This window comes from Dromiciops gliroides, chromosome 2 (assembly GCF_019393635.1).
Source record: "Dromiciops gliroides isolate mDroGli1 chromosome 2, mDroGli1.pri, whole genome shotgun sequence".
NCBI lineage: Eukaryota > Metazoa > Chordata > Mammalia > Microbiotheria > Microbiotheriidae > Dromiciops > Dromiciops gliroides.
The window spans coordinates 138,502,048-138,525,435 of NC_057862.1; the positions used below are offsets into that span (position 1 = coordinate 138,502,048).

The window sequence follows — 23,388 nt, forward strand, 5'->3', positions numbered from 1 at the left end:
TAAACCCCTCTTAATTTCAGTGCTTTCCCTCTTTTAATTACTTCCTATTTATCCTGTATTTCTGTGTATATTTGTTTGCATGTTATCTCTTTCATTAGATTGTAAGCTCCTTGAGATCAGGGACTGTCTTTTGCCTCTTTTTGTATGCCCAGTGTCTAGTACAGTGCCTGACACACAGTAGTACGTCCTTAATAAATGTCTAATGATTGATGAATATCTGTTGTCCTTTGGATTCTTTGTAAAGTTTGATTACCCTGAAATCATGGTGTTCTACAATTCACATTCATGTGGCACCACCAAAATATTGGTGTTAAAGAAATGACATTTGTGGACAATGAGAAGTTAAGAATAACTTCAAGCTTTTCACATTTTTTTCCAAAGCAACACAGACCAATTTCTTTTTCCTGCCCAATTTTAGGCCCAGGTCACTGACCATCTATAGCACTTATCTAAGATATACATAATTTGCTGGTCTACCTTAATTGGTCTCCTGTTCAGCTTCATGTCACTGTCTGCCCAGTAAACATTTTGGGGAGGGTTCAGTGTGCATATTTGAGACCAATCTCTTTCACACTATGGTGGATTTCCTGAAGTTTTGAGGAAGTACAGTCTTGAAGTAATTGTTATAATGTCATATGTGGACAACAACATTTAGGGAACTTCATTTTCAGTAGGGAATCCTTATTTTGTTTTTCTACATACTATCTTCTGTGACACTGCTGAATGTGTAACTTATAGATTTCTATGGTACAACATACTACATTATAATGCATCATAAGGATACAAGTGCTTTGTGAAGCCTAGGGGCAGGGACTAAGTTGATTACTTTACATGGGGAATAAGCCAGTCTCAATAAGAGTTTAAAGAGATGAGTAAGCAGGCATGGAGGTTGATAGTTGATCAAATGAGATAGTGGATCAATTGACATAATAGATGTAGAGTGATGTAAAGGCCTTAAAGTACTATTGACATGTTAGGTGCTATTATTTTTTTCTAATCACTTTAAAAAAAACGGGGGGGGGGTAATCCTATGGTCCTAAGGGTGCAGTGGTAAAGATACTGGTAATGCCTCTTCCTTAATATCATTTCCACTGATAAAATCATATCTGCTACAGTGCCAAGGACTTTGGTAGCAATAACTTCCTTTTCTGGGCCTTCAGTTGTAGTAGCAGCAGAATTTGCAGGAGAAGTTGCCAGGCTATAATTCCACTGTGAGTAGCTTCCCAGGATGATGGTTGAGGGCACTGGGCTGGAAACATTGCTATTGCCAAGGTTCTTGGGGTCAGAGTGTCAAATATTATTCGTCTCTTTAAGATAACTGGAAAATTGATCCTAAAGTTTCTCTAAAATCATGTTTCTCTAGCAAAAATTTCTTCTGTATTTCTTTTATTGTGCAGATTTTTTTTCTTCAAACTTCTACTTCTTAAGTGCCTTAGCCACTTTTTCACAAGGTAGTAGGAATGAATCTACTTTCTTCTTTCTTGAATCCCAAAGTTCTATGACTTACCTTTAAGTTTAAATAGTTCCTTCTGAGGTAAAATGAAGCTGATGATGACAGAATAATCATTCTACTTGGCCCATCATACATCAAGTATCAAATATCTTTCCCAATTAAGGCTCAAGGTAGAAATTTTACAAATCATTCCAAAAGTTCTTAAAGCAGATTAAAAAGAAGCAGATGTAACTTACGATTTTTCCTTCATAAAATGCTCCACTGCTATAGGTTGTAGCCAATGTAGAAGCACACTCCTCGAGATACCAAGGTTTATAACCATTCTCTGTGGTACTACTGACAGAGATAGTGTATATGCTGTTAGTGTAGCCATCACAGGAGCAGTAGTCTCCTTCTCTTCCTCCATTTCCTGAAGCCCAGACAAAGATGGAGCCTAAGCCCTGGCGACCCTAAAAATTAAAGATAGGGGAAGTGAGGGAAGTAGGTTTCTAAAATGAGACAATAACCCCACTCTAAAGCTTCTAGTGGTGTTTTCTAATAAAAGAATCCACGAGGGCAGCTAGGTGGCGCAGTGGATAGAGCACCAGCCATGGAGTCAGGAGTACCTGAGTTCAAATCTGGCCTCAGACATTTAACACTTACTAGCTGTGTGACCCTGGGCAAGTCACTTAACCCCAACTGCCTCACTAAAAAAAAAAAAAAAAAAAAAAGAATTTTCACATCCATTCTGATCCTCCTCTGTACCCGACCTACCTAAATATAATATCAATAGCATAAAGAGGCAAGATTTACATTCTGTATTCTAATGTAGTATTTTTGTTTGAGGTAACAGCCTCTGTAGAACTACAGAGACACATAACTATGCTCTTATAGTTTCAAAGCAAGGATGTAAGTTTTCTGTCACCATTGATAATATTATGTTTTTGAAACCTACTGTGTTCCAAATAATGTACAAGTTTTCAGTTATGACTAAATTTAACCCTTTAATTGGGACATAGAATTCTGATACAATTAGTCTCAACAAGTAGCATAGTGTAGTAGTTAGCATGATGAAATTGGAGCTACTAAGACCTGGTTCCAAATCCTGACACGCACTAGCTATATGACTATGAAGAAGCCACTTACCCTCTCTAAGCCTCAGTTTCCTCAACTGTAAAAATGAGAGCTCTCCTAGCTCTAAGTCTAGGATCTTGTTAAAAGTAGTTGAGGGGCAGCTAGGTGGCACAGTGGATAGAGCACCGGCCCTGGAGTCCGGAGTACCTGAGTTCAAATCTGGCCTCAGACACTTAAGTAGTTGAACATTTTAGGAAGAAAAGAATGAGCTCTAAAAACAAGAAAAAGGGAAAATTATCTCGAGGTGGGAGATGTTTCTTTAAATAAACAAATGCTGTTTTTTATGGGAGTCTGTGTTGCTCCTTCATAGCCTACTGAAAATAATTCACAACCATACCAATGTGATGACTGATTCAGAGAGGAAAACCTAGGTAAATGTAGTATACGTTGTTTTTCTTTTTTGAAGTACAAATGAAAAAATGAAAATGATGGGGGCAGCCAGGTGGTGCAGTGGATAGAGCACCAGCCCTGGAGTCAGGAGTACCTGAGTTCAAATCCGGCCTCAGACACTTAACACTTACTAGCTGTGTGACCCTGGGCAAGTCACTTAACCCCAATTGCCTCACTAAAAAAAAAAAAAAAAAAGAATAAAAAAAAAAGAAAAAATGAAAATGATGTGTTACAGACAGGTTTTAGGATAATACTAGCCAAGTCACATAAGATGTATCTAAGCATACAACTGTGTCGTCAACCATTTTGACTATGAAAGAATGGTCAGACTAACTGCATTAGCCTGAAAGAACTAATCAAATTTCTAAAAGAGCCCTGTGTTCAGCCAAAACTACCCAGAACCACACTATCAGTCCACAAATCATTGAAATCTTGGCCAGTGCTTGCCATTCAGATTCGATGGCGTAAGCTTTCCAGACCAAATGGCTAACCCCAACTAAATTGGGGGTTAAGATACCTAGTGAAGTAGCGCTACTGTTCCTAATTTTGGCTAGCCCACTGTTAGGTTTGGAGACAGTTTTCAACTTCAGATCTAAAATCCTGTTTCTAATTTTAGGCTGATGTCATTTAGAGACCCTGTAGGAAATACCAAAATCACATTCAGAAAATTAAAGCCAACATCTACCATGTAGGTCTTCCCATTCAATAACCCATCAACCACTTATATTTATAGATCAAATGGCCTTTCTGGGATTGTTTTATTTTTATCATTCTTTGTACTTTCTCCAGCAAGAAGAAGTTAACAGAGGATATATGAAAAACATATTTCATTCACATGCACTCTGTCCGCTTATAAGTTACTATACCATAAAGACTTCTTTCTAAATTTAAAAATTGGATTTGTCAGACTCGACTATAATAATTAGCACAGCCAAAACTTGAATTGAAAGGCTATTTGCATTTATGTGACAAGCCAACCCTTTGGAACAGTATACAAAGCAATAATGATACTGCTGAAGATGCTGATAACAAGAAAAGCTGGCACTGACTTTAATGCTTTAAGGTTTGCAAAGTTCTTTACACTGTTAACTCATCTGACTTTACAACAACCCTATGGAGTTGGTGCTATTATTATTTCATTTTTACAGGTAAGGAAACTGAGGCTAAGAGAATTTATGTGGCTTGCCTAGATTGGATAGCTAGGAAGTGTCTGAGCTAGAATTTGAACTCAGGCCTTCCTGACTCCATAGAACAAAAACACACATTTGTGCATATGCATGCTCTCCAAAGAGCTGAGACTGCCTCACATCAGTCCATCCTCAATAAACCAATTCAAGAAATATTTCCTGCTTGCATGACTTTGAAGAATATTACCCCCCTACCCAACATACCCTCAACAAGGTTGTTTTTAAAAGACTGTCACTTTGACAAAGTAGAACTTGCATCACTTTTAAATGATCTAAACAGCTACATATTCTGGCTAAATAGTCAAGTCAATAAACGCTTATTAGGCACCTACTATATGCCAGATAATGAGCTAAGTGCTGGAGATATAAAAAAGGCAAAAATAGCCCCTGCACTCAAGGAACTCACAGTTTAATGGGGGTAAATGGCATGCAAACAACACATATATAACACATGTATAAATATATATATGCATACATGTTTATATCTATATATTATCCCCAATGTACATTATAGATATATGTATACATATGTACTCATGTGAATATATTTATATATCTTTAAATAGATGCATTTATACATATATGCATATATTTTAAAATATATATATATAATATAAATTGGAGATAATCAACAGAGGGACGGTAATAACACTAAGGAGGATTGAGAAAAGCTTCTTGTAAAAGGAGAGATTTTAACTGAATACTTCAAGGAAGTCAGAAGGCAAAGGAGAGAAATAGCATAGCTTTACCCGCTACACATTTAAATAGAAGTCCATTTTCCAATTTCTCAGTGTATGTTTATTACCTGTAAACTTATACCTACTTCAAAGCATCAATAGCTATGGCATGTATTTTCATGGGCCATAGCGTCTATTGCTTCTATCAAAATATCAAGGTTTCAGATGAAGTGTAAACTCTACCCTTGAACTTGGATATTCTATTCATTAAAGCCACAGCACTGACCTGATCAAAACATCCATCAGCTTTGTGCCTGTGAGCGGAAGAGTTCATCCATGAACTCAAAAGCTCTGTTGCTGAGGTCTAGTAAATGTCTGCCATCTGTTAGCAGCTATGGCAATGTGTGGACTCTCACAGTGGAATGACAAATCTGTACGTACAGTAGAGTATTTTGTGATGCCAAACTATTCAGATGATGTTTTATTTTATATCTAACAATGAATTTTAAACTTTTTCCACCCATATCACCACCACTACCATCACCTCATACCAAAGAAGGAATCGGTGAAAAAATGGGGAAGGGATGAGGAAGAACAAATGAGAGTGTGGACACAGCTCAAGGTCCTTAAATCTGTAAGAGATTTTTCAGTGGTTAATTTAGAATGCTTCAATTTAAGGATCCCCATACAGGACATTTTACTTCAGTTTAAAGGGACTTTAAAAATCATACACTTCAGGGCAGCTAGGTGGCGCAGTGGATAAAGCACTGGCCCTAGATTCAGGAGTACTTGAGTTCAAATCTGGCCTCAGACATTTGACACTTACTAGCTGTGTGACCCTGGGCAAGTCACTTAACCCCCATTGCCCTGCAAAAAAAAAAAATCATACACTTCAAGCCTGTTATTTTACAGATGAGGAAACTGAGGCCCACAGAGGCTCAATACCTTGACTGAGGTTGCATAACTAATTAGATGCAGAGCGTCTAGAACCTTTGTCTTTTGCTGTCTGCCTCCTAGGGCTAATACTCTTTCCCCTTGATGATGATCCCCCAGTGATTTCAGTATTTCAGGAATCTGTGACAAGAACATTTGGGAGAAACTACCCAATTCCATTTGAAACTTTTCTACTTTTCTAAAATGATGAAAACACAAGTTGGCTAAGATTCTGAATGCCCAATCTACCTAATCATTTTTTGCCTTTAGGGGAAAAAATGGAACAAAAATAACATATTATTCAAACTTTCTACCCATTTATTCATGGTTAGTTGCCACAGAGTAGGTGGCAATGCCTTAACCGTATATATGTTGCAAAGGCCACTAGGACCTCTTCCATCCTTATCAAGGGGAGTGCTAAACTTCTCTCCTTTCATACAACACCATTCATTCACTTACTAAACACTTACTGAATACCTAATATGTACAAGGAGAAGGGAATAAACATTTATTAAGCATCTATCATGTGCCAGGCACTGTGCTAAGCACTTTCCAAATATTATCTCATTTGAGCCTCACAACGACCTTGGGATGCAGGTGCAATTATTAGTCACAGTTTGCAGTTAAAGAAACTGAGGCAGACAGAGATTAAGTGACTTGCCCAGGGTTACACAGCTAGTAAATGTCTGAGGCCAAATTTGAACTCAGGTCCTCCTGACTCCAGCCCAAAGCTCTATGTACTATGCTACCTCGCTGCTTCAACTATGTATAGACACTGATGAAAACAATATTAGATAACATAAAATGAATGAATGATTGAAGTCCAAAACACTTCTGTCTTAATTATTTTGATGTTTCAGGTAAAAGAACGTGTGTGCATGTTTTTTACTGTTTGTAAAATCCAAAATGGAATTTATCTCATGTTGGAGTTTCTGGTATTAGAGGTCTCTTGAAACCAGAGAGAATGACCTCCGCTGAAGTCTTACAACTTCACATGCTTCTTTCTATATGAATGACAGTAGGAAATATAAACATTAAAAGTAATGCTTCCTACCTAGGAAACAGAGCCATACACTGTGGAGATTAATCTAAGCTTTATTTTAAGATTGTTTAATTCCTCTTTACCAAGAAATGTCTGATGCAAATAAGCTCACAGATTTCCAGGCAGGTTGAATGAAAGACTACAATGTTTTCTTACATTGACTTCTATACATTTGCTGGTGACCTTTTTATGAAGCTGATGAATTTTTTAAATGGAAATGCTATCTATTGCTTCAGTTGAGAATTTATATAGACATGAATGTAGTTTCCCCTTTTTCCCCCTCTCTACATTTGATCTCACAAAAATATAATGTTCTCCACTGAGGGGTTGTCCAAAGAGTCACGTACAAACGCATTGGGAGCTGAATTCCCAATCCTAGTCAATCATTTCTGAAGCACAATAAACACTCCTCTCTCAAAGGTCAAGCTTCAAAACAGAGGCAGAACAATGACTAAGGGATGTTTGCCTCAGCATACGGCCCAGGCCAACAAAAATATTTGAATTTGATGTTCCTTTAAGTACCTACAAAAGACTCTGAAGAAATCAACACAATCGTATAACTTCTAAGTTCAAAGGAAAATCAGAGATCTTCTTGTCTGACCTCATGTAACAGATGAGGAAACTGAGGCAGACAGAGGTTAAGTGACTTAATCAAGTCACAGCTTAGAAGTGTTTGGAGTCATATTTGAACTTGAGTCTTCTTGACTTCAGATCTGGACATCTATCCACTGAGTCACTTAGTTACTTAATGGTCTTAGAACATCTGCTAAATCGAAGAGCCTCTGACTCCACATAGGGAGGCCTTTTTATGCCCATAATGGAGCAGCACAGCCTGAGTCTACCAGGAAGCTTCATCAAAGATGACCTGGCTTGGGTCTTAGTCCCCTGGATAACCATGGGAATACTAATTCTATCACACATGGTTACTTAGTGGCAGAGGTCTTGATTTCCAGTTCAGTGTTCTTTGTACTATGTAAGGCTGCCTCTCATGTCTCACTAAAAGAAATGAGGTGTTTAGAAGCTTTAAAAGCTGAAGCAAGGATTTTAAAAAGGAGAGGAATCTGGGAAGCAGAGCTGAGTTTTTATTTATCTAAAATTTTATTTTGTTTCTTCAAAATATCTTAATGAGGGGCAGCTAGGTGGCGCAGTGGATAGAGCACCGGCCCTGAAGTCAGGAGTACCTGAGTTCAAATCCGGCCTCAGACACTTAACACTTACTAGCTGTGTGACCCTGGACAAGTCACTTAACCCCAATTGCCTCACTAAAAAAAATAAATAAAAAATAATAAACAAAATATCTTAATGAAAACAAATACCAGAGAAATCTAAGTACTTTATAAATCTCAAAGTAGCTGCAGTCTATAGCAAGAGGGAAGAGGCAGGAGAATGTAAGACTCTTGAAAGCAAGATCTATTTTATTCATCTTTATATCTCCCAGCCCTCAGCTTTTCCCATGATAAGCATTTAATAAATATTTGCTGAATTAAATTCATACTTCTGGGCAGCTAGGTGGCACAGTGGATAAAGCACCGGCCCTGGATTCAGGAAGACCTAAGTTCAAAGCTGGCCTCAGACACTTGACACTTACTAGCTATGTGACCCTTAACCCCAATTGCCTCACCAAAAAAAAAAAAAAAAATCATATTTCACCAGTTACTAGGAGTACAGAGCCTGACTTACCAACATCATGATTTATCTAATGGAAGTATCTACTTAAGAAATTTTAAATACTTTTTTTTTAACATTTCTTTTTTTCTTTCCTTTTCTTTTCTTTTTCTTTTTTTGGTGAGGCAATTGGGGTTAAGTGACTTTCCCAGGGTCACACAGCTAGTAAATGGTAAGTGTCTGAGGCCGGATTTGAACTCAGGTCCTCCTGACTCCAGGGCCGGTGCTCTATCCACTGCACCACCTAGCTGCCCCTAAATGCTTTCTTTTTTCTTTTTTTTTTTTAGTGAGGCAATTGGGGTTAAGTGACTTGCCCAGAGTCACACAGCTAGTAAGTGTTAAGTGTCTGAAGCCGGATTTGAACTCAGGTACTCCTGACTCCAAGGCCACTGCGCCACCTAGCTGCCCCTAAGTGCTTTCTTAATGTAAGGAGAGCTGGAAGGGCTGAAGCCCAAGCATGTTATTTATTTATTTTTTACAAATGAAGGGAAAATAGTAGAGAAGTTAAGAGTGTTGTCCAAGTTCATATAAGTAGCAATTTTGTTGTTCAGTTGTTTCAGGCATGTCCAAGTTTTTGTGTCCTCTTTTGGGTTTTCTTGGCAAAGATCCTGGAGTAATTTGCCATTTCCTTCTCCAGCTCATTTTACAGATGAAGAAACTGAGGCAAATAGAGTGAAATGACTTGACCGGGGAGTAAGTGTCTGAGGCTGGATTTAAACTCAGTTCTTCCTAACTCTGGGACCACTGCTCTATCCACTAAGCCACCTAGCTGGCCATAAGTAGTAATTAGCTGAGTTTAGATTGGAACTCAGGTCTTTTGACTGCAAATCTGGTAGTTTTTCACTATACCATACTATACAACTATAAAGAGTGGCCATTCTAAATTATTATTTCCTACTGATAATGGAGCCATTAATTGAAAAGAACATATTGCTGTTTTCCATTAGGTCTAATTAGGAGACATTCTGTGTAAGTGAGCTTCTTAGAGTAGACACACAAAACCCAACGTTGCCCATTTTACCTAAGTAATATAAATCTGTAGCCTGAACTTCTGGGCGGCTATTTTGTAAGACCACAATTACACACCTGCTTGCACATCCACACAGTATGGCAGTCAAACTTAATGGGGTTATTTACACTGGAGTCATTTAAATCTAAACAAAATGAAATACCATTGACAGGAGAGCTATTCTCCAGCACACTGTTACCCACACCTTTTTAATGCCGTACTCAAAAGCTTGTTTGGCCAAGCGGCCAGGACCATCCACCGTCTTCCCATCATCATCCGGCCCCCAGCTTGCGCTGTAAATGTCAATGTAATTGGGCCTGATGCCAAGTGACTTCGCTTCGACAACATCTGTCACATCGCCATCTAACATACGAATGCCTAAAAGCACAAAACAACATTAGAAGTTAGTGCTTCACGGCTTTTATGAAAGTGCAGTGATTACAATCAAAGGCCTTTGTGAGTGACTGCAGCAAACGGAAAGGCTTACAAAGTCCCAAACAGCTTAAAACAATGACACTGTGTGTACCCTAATGAGTTCCCCTTTAATGATTTTTTTTTTTAAGTTATTTTGGAAATCTTTCTTCCCTCTCTGCACATGTTTCTAGATGTGAAAGAATTAAAATGACACCTCAGGCCACATTGGAAAGTGTTCCTAATATGAGAAGAAGCAAATAAAGCAAAAGTTTCAATATTTATGAGTTGGACCTTTTCTTTTTCCAACACATTTTCCCTCAAAACTCACAACTCCGGAGGGCAGCTAGATGGCGTAGTGGATAAAGCACCGGCCCTGGATTCAGGAGGACCTGAGTTCAAATCCGATCTCAGACACTTGACACTTACTAGCTGTGTGACCCTGGGCAAGTCACTTAACCCCCATTGCCCCGCAAAAATAAAAATAAATAAAATTCTAAAAAAAAAACCCCAAACTCACAATTCCTATATCTACAAATAGATGCTAGAATCTTTCAATTATTTTAACTGATATTGATTTTCTACCCCACCCCTCATTTAAATTCATGACGAATCAAATCATTAGTTTTTACACCTATAAACTATTAAGTGATCTTCTCAATGTTCTGGCAGCAGGCCTATCACAGAGGGTCCATGGGGTGACCCACCATCTCACTTTTATTAGTGAACCTAAGTGGTATAGTGGCTAGAATACTGGAATTGGAGTCAGGAAGACCTGAATACAAATCCTTCCTCCTAGCTGTGTGATCCTTGGAAAGTCATTTAACCTCTGTCAACTTCCATTTCCTCATCTATGAAATGGGGATAATAAGACTAACAGAATTGTTGTGCTGCTCAAATGAAATAACATGTCAAGTGTTTTATAAACCTTAAGGTCCTACATAATTGCTTATTATTATTAACCATTTTGTCTAGGGTGAAGTATCAGCGTCAAAACTGCTAGGGAGGGGGCAGCTAGATGGCGCAGTGGATAGAGCACCGGCCCTGGAGTCAGGAGTACCTGAGTTCAAATCCGGTCTCAGACACTTAACACTTACTAGCTGTGTGACTCTGGGCAAGTCACTTAACCCCAGTTGCCTCACTAAAAAAACCAAACAAACAAACAAACAAAAAACAAAACAAAAACCCAACTGCTAGGGAGGCAGTTGTCCCCACTACTGTCCAAGAAGAAAGATAGCCAAAAGGGTGGTATCCCACCCACATTCCCTGTGCCTGTCATTTGAAAGAATCTACTCTTCTATTCCTCAGTTGCCCCTTGTCCCACACATCATTATAACAAGAAATAATACCTTTTTTGGACCAAACTCAGTAAATCTATACCCTTTAATTAATTCAATCAACAAATCCAACATCTATTAAGCAACTATTATCAAATCAATGAACAAGCATTTATTAAAGGCCTTTTTAATTAATATGCTAGGGCACTGGGAATGCAAGCGCAAAAAGACAAAGTGTCTTCATGATGCTTATATTTATCAGGTAGAATAACTTATATGTACAAAGGCTTTATAAACAAACGCCAAATATATACAAGCTAAAAGTAAAGTAATTTGGGGAAAAAGGCACTAGGAGCTTGGAGGTGGGCTCAATGAAGGCCTCATCTAGGAAGGACTAGGCTTTGAAAGGAATAGGGATTCAAATACCTATATTATAAATATATATACATATATATATAAAATATATTATATATTATATATGTAGCATTGTGGTGGGAGAATCTTCTAGAGATGGGGGAACTAGGGGTACAGCCTATGCAAAAGCATAGAGATAGAAGCAAAAATGTTGTATATAAGGAAAAGCAAGTAGACCATTTGACCAAAGAATGCAACTGAAGTTTCTTGTTTAGTCGAGTGACATGGTTAGACACATTCTCTAGGAATATCACTTTGGCGGCTAAGTGGAAGATGGAATGGAGAGGAGAGAAATGAGTCTAAAAGAACAATTAGGAAGCTATTATAATAGTTCAAGCAAGAGCGTAAACTGAGTCTGGAAAAATTAGGAAGTTATTATAATAGCTGAAGCAAGAGCCTAAACTGGGGTAGTGGCCATGGTGGAGGAGAAGAGGGAACCAATACAAGAGATGTTGTGGACATAGAATGAATAGGAGTTGACAACTGACCAGAGACTGGGGTAAGTGAGAATAAAGAGTTAATTATGACTGCCAGGTTGTGAAACTTGGGGACTGAAGGGATAGTGGTAGCCTAGACAGAAATAAAAAAGTTAGGAAGAGGGATGGGTTTTATATTTTTTTAAATGAGTTCTGTTTTAGACATACTGAGTTGCAGATCACTAAATGGCATCCAGTTGTCAATGTCCAATGGGAAGTTAGTGATGGAAGATTAGAGCTTGGGCAAGTGGATATAAGTGAACTGGAAAGTAATTGCATGGAGATAATAAATGAACCCATGAGATCACCAAATGCAAGGACATAAAGAAGAATGAGGAGGTCCAGAACAGAATTTTGGGATACAGCCATACCTATAGGACACAAAGATCCAGCAAAGGAGACTCAGAGTGATTGATCAGACATACAGAAGGAACAAGAAATAATCAAGAAACAACAGTGTTATCAAAACCCTGAAAGGAGAGAGTGAACATGGGGGAGAGAGTGGGCAATAGCATCCCATGCTGCAGAGGGGTCAAGACAGCTGAGGAGTAGGACAAGACCAATGGGCCTGGCCACTGAGAGAATGTGAGTGACTTTCAAGAGAGCAGGTTCATTCAGTGACTAAGTCAAAAGCCAGACTTCAAGGAGATAAGAAGTGAGTAATAGGAGAATTAGTGGAGACAAGTATAGATAGTTTTTTTCTAGTAGTTTGGTTGTGAAAGGGAGGAGGGATAAAAGAATAAAACATGAGGGAATGGTAGGGTTAAGGGAGAGGTTTTTGTTGTTGCTGCTGTTGTTTTTAAATGATGGGGGCATCCTAAGTTTGCCTGCAGGCAGCAGGGATGAGGAGAAATTAGAAATGAGAGAAAGTAATTAGGAGAAAGGACATTAACTCCTTTGGAGAGGAGTATGAATGTGATGGAAATGATAGAAAGGGATGGGATCCCTTGGCTTTAACCAGGAAATGGGCTGCCTCTTCTGCAGACTGAAGGAGGGGACAAGGGGGGTTGAGATGCTGACTAGGAGACAAGAGGAAGTTCATAGTGGATAGCTTCTATCTCAGTCAAACATATAAAGCAAAATCTTCTTCTGGGAATGAGGTGTGGCATGGAGATGAATAAATAACAATTTTTCCCTGTCCATAAGAACTTACAATCTTAAGTGATTCAATAGATTAGCCTTCTTAGCTACCTTGGTACCGCACCCAGGTGTTCTGATGTAAACCCCTAACACATGTAGTTCAGATATGTCTGTGATAATGGATTTTCTCATGAAAAGTAAATTTAAATTTCAACCCTGTATTAGAGTTGAGCAAGTATAAATGTTTTCAGAGGAATTTAGTCTAAAAATAAGTTATTTCACTGCTAAAATGTTAAAAAATTTTAAACCTTCTGTCTAGCAGGAGGACTAATTAGCTCAGAAAGTAAAGATAACAATATAAGGGTATTAGTGAGGCAGGCATATGCACTATCACCAGAGAACTGAAAAGGATGCATGAGAGGCAGCATAACAGAGAGAGTAATGGATCTGAAATCAGAAGACCTGATTTTAAATACCAGCTCTATCTATGCAATCTTGATCAAACCACTTAGCTTCTCTAGCCCACCATTTCTATATCTAAGTATTTCTAAGATACCTTCCAGCTTTAAATCCTCTCTGAATCACTAAGAGCCTAGACTCAGCTCTCACTAAACAGTGGTCTCCAAACTTTTTGGACCACATATCCCTACTAGTAAAACATTTTATGGGAAGATATCCCAAATACATAGATATTTACTTATTTATAAATTATATGCAGTCATATTGAACTAATAATTGTGTATATTCTAAAGCTTACACAAAAAAGGAAATTAAAAAGGAAGAGATAAAATTAAAATAATATTTGATTCTAGAATCAATAGGGAGTCCCTGGAGTTTTATTGCCAAGGGGAGTAACATGGACCTATACTCCATGAAAATAACTTTGGAGAATGGATTGAAGTAAGGAGAAATGAGGCAGGGAGACTAAGAAGGAAGCCATTGCAAAAGTCTAAAGAAGAACTGATTTAGATCCAGGACTAGGCTGGTGGCTGTGTTAAGTAGAGAAGAAAAGGTCCTAGAGATCTTGTCTTGGTAAGAACAAGATTTGGCAACTGATTGGATAGGTAAGGTGAAGAAGATCAAGAAACCAAAGTGGTCCTATGGTGAAAGACCTAGGTGACATTGTGGTATAGTCAAAAGAAATAGGGAAGTACAGAAGAGAGTTGGGTAGGGGGTGGTGGTGGGGTGGGGTGGGGAGAATAATGCAATGAGATCCATAATTCAAACTGCAACTCTTTTAAACCTGATCATTCTGTGGGACTCCCTGAGTCCCACTCAAAATGAAAGGTGAGGTGAAGCTCTTACCTCACTATCCAGAGTGCAAAGTCTGCCCTCTGAGAGCATGATCTAGGTAATCCGGGGGACAGGGGATATAGGTATGCTGGCAGTGTGGGGGGGGGGGGCTGTGTGGGGGGTATATGGATTTTTCCAATAACACTGCATGGTTTCTGCCCTGAGCACTGCCAGGCAACGACTGGGCTCAGAATGGGGGAAGAGGGGGAGTTGTAGTGAAAGCTTACACAGGGGTGGTAGGAAAGGGAGGGACTGAGAACCTGGAAATGTTGAGGGAAAAGGGTGGGTGTGCATTTGTTTGGAGATAAGTCCTACAAAAGACTATCAGGGGAAGGGTGGAATCTGGCCAATCTTCCCACCTTCTTATTGGTTGGTTCCCATACCCTTTGGGGAAAGGTTATGTCCCTAGTAAGATCTAGAACAGCCCCTACTTTGGAGATCATTCCCTAGAAGATTTACTTAACTTTTCCCAATAACCAAGTTCCTGAGAAATTATCTGTTAATTAAATCCTATTTTCTCACTGACTTAAATTATAATTCTAGAGATGCTCTATCTTTATTTCTGATTGATATTCAATTGGCTGTAGTCCCTAACACATTAGTTTTTACATCCATCAGCCCTCTAGCCACTCTGTCAAGTTGTAGTTAATGATTTGTAAAAGAACATTTAAATGGATTCTGTGGAGAAGATACTTGCTATTTAAAGAATTCCCCAAATTCACTTTATGAAAAGAAAAAAGAACTCCCTAAACTTATCAACTTTGGAAATTCATATTTTCCTAGGTTATTTCTTAAATGGAGCATGTTATAATGCTTTAGAAGCATATCTATAACGTCTTGTGCTAGGTTCTCCCAGCCAGTAAGGTGAATGTCAGCACAGAAATGCTGACAGCATCTAAGGGGCCCAGGGAGTCTAGTAAAACATGGGTCAAAGTGGTTTAAATATAAGTCTATCCAGACATCAGTCAGCCATAGGTCTCGATTCCTGGGCTCTCTGAGTGAAAAATTCAAATGGATGGTAATGTTACTTGAAATGAATTGTGAGGAAAAAACTATAGCAAAATAATACCCAAGGCCAAGGACAGGGAGACATCATAAGTTCGACAACAGTGCCATGGGCCATCGGAAAGGTGTCAGCCAAATTGCTCATGACTTGTGATTGAGGAGCAAGCTAAACCCATTATAAGAATAATCTTTTTATAGCTTGGAGGCCTTGAAAGACAAGAAACAGGGCAAATAAATTTAACTTCAGGATCATCATTTTTCCTCCCAGTACCCAGACATTTCCTTACCATTTTGGGAACTGATTTCAGACTCCTACTATCTTAAGCATCTGGGCTCAGATGGTTAGTCAGTTAGTCTATAAAAGTTAATTCGATTTTTTCAGGTTATTAAGATGATAGTGACATATTGATAATTCTTCCTCAGTCATCTGCTCCACAGGAAACTTTCATTAGCTTTGGAAGGAGAGATCTGTCTACTCTTATTTGCATTGAATCCTACCCCATGATTAAGGGCAGTTAACGGAGTTCCAAGAAAAGAACCCTCTTGGAAAGAAAGCTTGGTCCAAGATGTGACTTAGCTATGATTTTAGGTCAATTGAGAGTTCAGAGGATAACCACATCTGAGGGGCTAGTGAGGAGGCTGGAAAGGAGTTCACAGCATCATCCTGAAGTCCAGGTAAGTGGGCACTGGATAGGCCATGAAGAACACATTTTGAAAGAGATCAAGAGGTGGTGGTAGATGGCAAGTTTCTTTCATGACTTCGCTGCCTGACACAACTTTCTCTTATAGTGGCAGGCTGCAACCATGCTCCCATTTTGCTTTGCAACATTGGAAGTGCTGTGGGTTCAGAAAAATGTTCTTGATATTTGCAGTTTTACTTATTTTTCCTTTCATGCATAGAATGGTGGTTGCCATATATCCACCTGGGTTTGTAAGATTATGGGATTTAGAGATGAATGGTTCAAATTCCCTCTTTTTACAAATAATAACAGCATTTATATAGCTCTTTAAGGTTTATAAAGCATGTTATGAATGTTATCTCATTTGATCCTAACAACAAACCTGTGAAGTATTGTTGTTCAGTTGTTTCAGTCCTGTCCGACTCTCTGTGACCCCATTTGGGTTTCTCTTGACAAAGATACTAACTAGAATGGTTTGCCATTTTCTTCTCTGGGTCATTTTACCGATGAGAAAACTGAGGCAGTTAAGTGACTTGCCTAGGGTCACACTGCTATTAAGTGTGTGAGGCTGGATTTGAACTCAGGAAGATGAATCTTTCTAACTGCAGGCCTGGTGCTCTTTCTAATGCACCATTGAGCTGCCTCATCTGCATTTTACAAATAAGGAAACTGAGGCACGGAGAAGTTCAGTGACCTGCCCAATGTCACACAGCTATAAAGTGTCTGACGTACAATTTGAAGTCAGGATCTTTTGGATTTTCAATTTGATGCTGCCTAACTGCCTAAGCCTGGAAGAGAACAATTTTGAACACTTCACACTATCCACCCTATCCTATCTTTCCTCCAAGATAAATCCATTCTGGGTTGAGGGAATTCAAGGATAGTTGCATTAGTCTGGATTTCCACATTCACTCAATCTCCCTTTTGTGGAGCTACTAAAAAGCACAGCTGCTATCCATACGACTCCCACAAAGGTCACACCCAGAGACCACCAAATCCATCTTAGATCATATGGGTCCAAAAACAGTGCAACTAGTAGGCAGAGTGTTACAAATCCATTGTTTCCAATCTTCTTGTGTACAATCCATCAGAGCAAGAATTTCAGAATGGGAGTTAATCTATAGACCAGTTAGTTAATCTACGGATCATGCAGGCCTAATTCTAAATCACCTATTATAAAGAGCCACCTTGATGGTTTTAATGCCTGTAAGCCAGGCATTTCTGTAATAATGCATTTTTTTTTTGAGCAGGAACAAATAGCTTTCAAGAAGCATCTAAAATATAATAGAAATATAAGACTGAGGCAATTTACAAATATCTGCTTCTAATCATCATTTTTTAAAGTTTGACTGATACACCCTAAAGCATAATTTCTTTGGACTTTAATGAAGCATATATTTTCACAAACAACACTGACAAGCTGCCTAAAGAAAAGATGGATATTTTCGGAGCAAACCTGCTGTTCCCATATTAGTCATTTGTATTTAAAATGATCAGGAAGTGACAAATGGAAGAAAAACAATAATTGTGTCTTTAATGAAAGACCATTTCTTGTACATTTTAGGTACAAAAATAATTTGGACAAATCACTTTGGTTGCAAATTGACTTCAAGTTGTTGCCTTAGTGAAATATTCTTTTCAAGATGATCAGCATAGAGCTTACCAGCTAATGCAAAAGTGAAATCCAGGAGATAGCTTTTGAGGGGCAAAAATGTAGCCATTACATTACCTGGGAGAGGGCATTTCAGAGCCAACCCAGTGCTTTGTGTCTCTGGCTGATTTTCACTGAGGGAACCTAGGATGGTATTGAGACAGATTCTTCCTCAAAAGAAAATTCTATTCATGTTTTGTGTCCTCTCCTCGATCAAAGAAGGAATGATTTAGGCATGTCTCATTTTATATAAAAGGAACATAGACTTTAGAGGTCAAGGGAACCTTAATGATAAACTTGTCCAAGCTGTGCATTTTACAGTTGAAAAAACTGAGGGTGTAACAGGTGTTTAAACGACTTACCTAAGGTCATACAGCTAGTAAGCAGCATTCAGTACTCAGGCCAGATCCTGTCATTCTGAATCTATTGCCTTGTTCATTACATCATCCCTTTAACCTTTGGTGAGTAAACTGAATTTTGGTCAATCTAATCATATCTTAAATGTACTAAGAGAGCTTCACAATTAAGGGAGTACTTTTAGTAAAGCAAAGAACCCTTGAACTCAGTTTTTCCTGACTCCAGTGGGGGCATGATAATGAAAGGAGTACTTTTCATAATTAAGACCAGTAACAACTTTATCTTAATAATTTATCATTTATATAAATTCAGATTTTCATATGATGGGTTTACATGGGTTTACACTTACAGCTAGTTTAAGTGTCTGAGGCTGGATTTGAACTCAGCAAGGTAAGTCTTACTCCAGGCCTGGCATTTTATCCAAAGCACCATCTGGCTTACTAAACAGTACTCAGGATCATAGGATTTATGAAGGAAACTCAGAGACCATCTAATCAACTCTCTAACCCTTGCCCTCATGTTTACTGGTGATAAACAGGAGCCCAAAGAGGTTAAATCCCACCGTTATAATTGGGGGTAAGTGACATAGATGAGGTTTGGATACAGGTTTCCTGATAGGTAGCTAGCTATCACAGTGGATAGACCACACAGCCTGGAGTCAGGAAGACCTGAGTTCAAATCTAGCTTCAGACACTTAATAGCTGTGTGACCCTAGGCAAGTCACTTAACCCTGCTTGCCTCAGTTTCCTCATCTATAAAATGAGCTGGAGAAGGAAATGGAAAATCACTCCAATATCTTCTCCAAGAAAACCTCAAATGGGGTCATGAAAGATTTAGAAACAACTAAAATCACTGAACAAAAACTCCAAATCAGTTAATCAATCAATAAACATTTATTAAGCACCTATTATGTGCCAGACACTGTACTAAGTGCCAGGGATACAAAAACAGGCAAGACCCAGCTACTGCCTTCAAGGAGCTTACCATCTAAATCCAGTGTGCTCACATGACAATGACTTTTTTTTTTTTTCCTGAAAACTTCCTGGGAAATTAAAAATTCAAAAACAATAAAAAGGAAGAAAAAAGGAAACCAAAGATTTTCCTGTAATAAAAGCTTGAAAGTACAGACAGTAGAGAATTTGAGGGAAGGGGGAAAAATGCCAGACCCACTTTTTTGTTTACTGAGTTGTAATGTATTTTGCCTACAGCCAGGGAAAAGCAATGCAAGAGCAATGAATAGCGGCAAATAAAATTAGATTGTCGCTTTTGGAGTGTGACAAATAGGCCTCCCCCAAGAACTTGTGCTCATTAATCCCAAGTTTATTTTAGCAAATCCTCTGAGAATCGCTCTTCAGTGAAAACTACAGTAGGTTCTGCTCATGATCAGTAGCTCTACGTAAAATGAGGTTTATTTTCCCCCCGATGAAGTTGCTTAGAAACGTTACAAATCTAAAGGTTTTTGTCAGCTTTTATTGTTGCTAGAGACAAAGTGATCTCATTTCCTCTAAATATGCACACACATCACAACACTCATTTGAAAAAGCAAATTAAAAAAGGGGCCGTAGCTGTGGCTTCCAAACCTGTCAGGAGATATTTGCATTCATATTTGTTATATAAAACGCCTGGGAGATAAGCTGTTACCCAGTCATCAATTAGAGCCAGAGGAAGCTTCTTGCTGTTTGTGCCTTTCTCTAGCTGGTTACCACATCACCTCTTTCCAGAGAAGAAAGAGTAACTGGAATGAGTTTGCCACTATAAAGTCCACTATGTTAGCACCACATTATTTAATGCTCTCATGTGTCCCGTCCATTTGGTCAACTCATTTTCAGGAAAGAAGCATGGCATGGTGGATGGGGTCAGCTTCAGACTCAGGAAGACCTGGGGTCAAGGGCCCCTTCTAACACATGTTGATTATGTGGCCCTGGTCTCTCACTGTCTCATGCAAGTCATTCCCTAAGATTATAAACCTGCAGAACATTTGTAAATCTTCATTGACAGAGGGAGTTAGATATGACTCCACCATTGAGGAAATCACAGGTACAAACAAATGAAAATCTTCACAATGTCAAGAGAAATAAAGAAAAGTTCCTTAGATCTCCTGTTGTGAAAAGGGAGGACATGGACAGAAATCACACGGGATGGGTCCAGTATAGATGGGTTGCAATCTGCATGGTGGGAGGAAATACCAATGTGGATGAGATGGCATATCCATTTGAATACTGAGTACAGATAAAATGCCTTATAATGAAATCCTCTGAACACTTCATTTTCTCCAATGAGGTCTGAGACAAGTATATTTATTAGGCAGCTAGGTAGTAGAGTGCTGATTATGGAGTCAGGAAGATCTGAGTTCAAATCTAACCTCAAATACCTATTAGCTGGATAAGTTACTTACCTTCTGTCTGCCTCAATTTCCCAAATGTAAAATGGCAACAATAGTAGTAGTAGTAGTAGTAGTAGTAGTAGTAGTAGTAGTAGTAGTAGTAGTACCTTTCTCCCAGGATTGTTGTGAGATGGAAGTGAGATAATATTTGTAAAGTTATTTGCAAACCTTAAAGTTCTATGTAAATTCTAGCTATACTACTACTACTACTACTACTACTACTACTACTACTACTACTACTACTAATAAATTATTCATCATAATGCATTTTGCTATGTGGTGGCTACCATTTTATTATGGTTCTAGTGTACTTTAAAATTCATAAGATCATATATTTAAAACCGGAAGGGACCTCAGAGAACATGTAGTTCTACCCCTTTATTTTACAACTTAAAAGACTGAGCCCAAGAGAGGTGAAATTACTAGCCCAAAGTCATATGGGTAGTAAGTAGCAATGTCAGGCTATGCCTTTGTTCTTGGACCCCAAATCCTGCAGTCTTTCTGCTGCACCATGGACCTGATGTAATCTGAATATCAGCTTCTTCATCCATTAATAAGAGGGCTGTACTAGATAAGGTCTCTCAGAGCTCTGACATTCACTGCTTTTATGTACATATGTTTATAGTAATGTAGAAAGAATGCTAGGCTTGGAATTAGAAGGCCTCTGGCCCTTTGGGACTTTTGACAGATCATTTAACCTTACTGAACCCTGCCAGTAAAACAGAGAGAACTATATCTCCATCATCCACCTCACAGAGTTATTGTATGGAAATAACTTCAAGTTGTAAGGCACTATACAAATTGGAGTTACTATTGCAATTGACCTATTTATTTACTAAGTAACTTTCTCCAAAGCAGGAACCATATGCCTTTTTAAATATGATCAGTCTCTTTCATGGTAGGAATTTTTTTTAAGGTTTGTTGAACTGATATTAAGAAAAGCACAGAGCTACAAATTAGTGTTGTATATTGTTGTATGGTCTGGGATCATTTCCAATTACTATCCTAGAATTCATCCATGAGTGAATAAATGGAGAAAAAAGTATTTAGTAAGCATTTACCATGGACCAAGTACTGTGCTATTTACTGAGCAAACAAATAGAAAAGGAACACAGTCCTTTTTTTTCCCCGAAGTAGTTCACATTCTAACAGAGAGAAACAACATATATAGAAGGCTCTAACTGCAAATCAAATGGAGGTCCCATGGATCTTGGGTTATAGTGGCATAGCAGATGCTACAGCATTGTCTTTAGTGTCACCTCTACTGATAAAATCACCTAAGTTTCTGGTGCTGAACCATTTGACAGTGCCAAGTACTGTTCTGGCAAAACCCCCATTTTACTGGATCTTCAGTAGCTATGACTCCCACTGAAGCATCTGCCAGGCAGCATCTCCATGAAGATTGCTTCCCAGGATGATGGCTGTAGGGGCAGGGTCTGAAAGCAGGACCCAAGGTCTGAAGGATGCTGCCGCTCTTGGGATTACCTGCCTTTTGTATGAGATGATTATGGATTTGAGTCAGATTAAACTCTGAGGATGGGGTCTGGAAGGTAACCAGCCCTGCCCCAGTATAGTTAGTTTAAAAGTTTATTGCTTGTCAAATTCTCACTGTCTCCTTTAAATTTTATTGACAATTAACAGTATTTTTACTTCTGCTCAGTCTCCTCACTTGTCAGCTACATCTTAGTTTTATCTGGAATCCATCATGTGTCAGAACCCCAGTCCCTGTTGAGTGGGTTGGGGAGTTTGTCCACCAATTCAATACTCGGGACTCAAGAAGAAAGGACAGGGCTCGGCACAGGATGCAGCAATTAAGTTGAAACCAGATGTTAAGTGACATGTCTCTTTTTCTCAGAGCAGAATCCCCTTGACCCTAGGGTCCCAACAATGGATTATTCTTTTATTCTTTATTCTATTTCTTTGATTTCCCAACATAGCCGAAGATAAATTTTAACCCTGTCATCCTTCTAAAATTAACATGACTACAAAACAATGCTGAAACACCTGAGTGACTCTTCCTGTTATTCAAGTTGAATATCTTTAGAGATAGGGGCCGGGAGAGAGGAGTCAGTGGGAACTGTGAGATCTGAAACATTTGACTGTCACTCCCCCATTCCCTCTTCCTTTGGTTTGACCTTGTTCCCCCTCCCCTTTTCCCCTTGTTCCTGGAACATGTATGCATGTCTCCATACATTGATCAGGAGCTAAACATGCACCCTGGGTGAGACAGGATTGGATGTTAGATTGTGAGCTCGCCCTAGTGTGTGTGGGGACTTCCCCTATAAAAGGTCAAGGCATGTATTAGCTATTGCGACTCAGTTATTGAGTTTGCCCATTCCCATGGGAATGTAATAAATCTGTCTCTGCTTGACTTGGTGGTCTCCTCGAGTTATTTGGGTAAACTGAGGCAGTTTGCCCCATACACTTTGGTGACAGCTGGTATTGACAAAGGTGATTTCTCCTATGCAGTGGTTTCTTCCCACTACTATTTCTCTCTGGGTCTGAGAAGAGGTGGTGTTCAACACCAAGAGATCTTGAGGGACCACAAGCTAACATGATCATTTGGATTATCTGCACTACTTACGCAGATATGGTCTAGATCAATTTACTGAAAAATCCAGAAGTAGATGGCAGTGGCAGCACCCATTTTATGCCCTGCTGAAATGTGAATTGGACCTTGCCTTCAGTTGGTATCCCCAGCAAGGTGGGTTTTTATCCCTGGCCCCAAACTAAACTTCCATTTTTTGCTTACATCAAAGAATCCAAGGTAGGAGCAGCCAGGCAAGAGTAAAGAGCTGCCCAGATAAAAGAACGAAAAACAAAAACAAAAACAAACAAAAAAACCACAAGGGAGACTCTGAAAGAATGGAAATCGGAGTAGAAATACCTTGG

At 38.9% G+C, this 23,388-nt stretch overlaps 1 protein-coding gene and 1 non-coding gene across 2 annotated transcripts in view; both read right to left on the reverse strand.

The window, feature by feature from the left end:
- PCSK6 (proprotein convertase subtilisin/kexin type 6) overlaps positions 1-23,388 on the reverse strand; it is a 260,225-nt gene that overhangs the window by 142,002 nt on the left and 94,835 nt on the right. Inside the window, exons 7-8 of the mRNA XM_043985253.1 lie at positions 9,675-9,847; positions 1,690-1,902 (exon numbers count right to left, since the gene is read on the reverse strand). Of these exons, the coding sequence (XP_043841188.1) occupies positions 1,690-1,902; positions 9,675-9,847 (386 nt within the window). The remainder of the gene's footprint in view (positions 1-1,689; positions 1,903-9,674; positions 9,848-23,388) is intronic.
- Positions 6,070-6,197, reverse strand: LOC122745133. The gene has a single exon (XR_006355418.1). It is a non-coding gene; the product is annotated as a U6atac minor spliceosomal RNA (small nuclear RNA).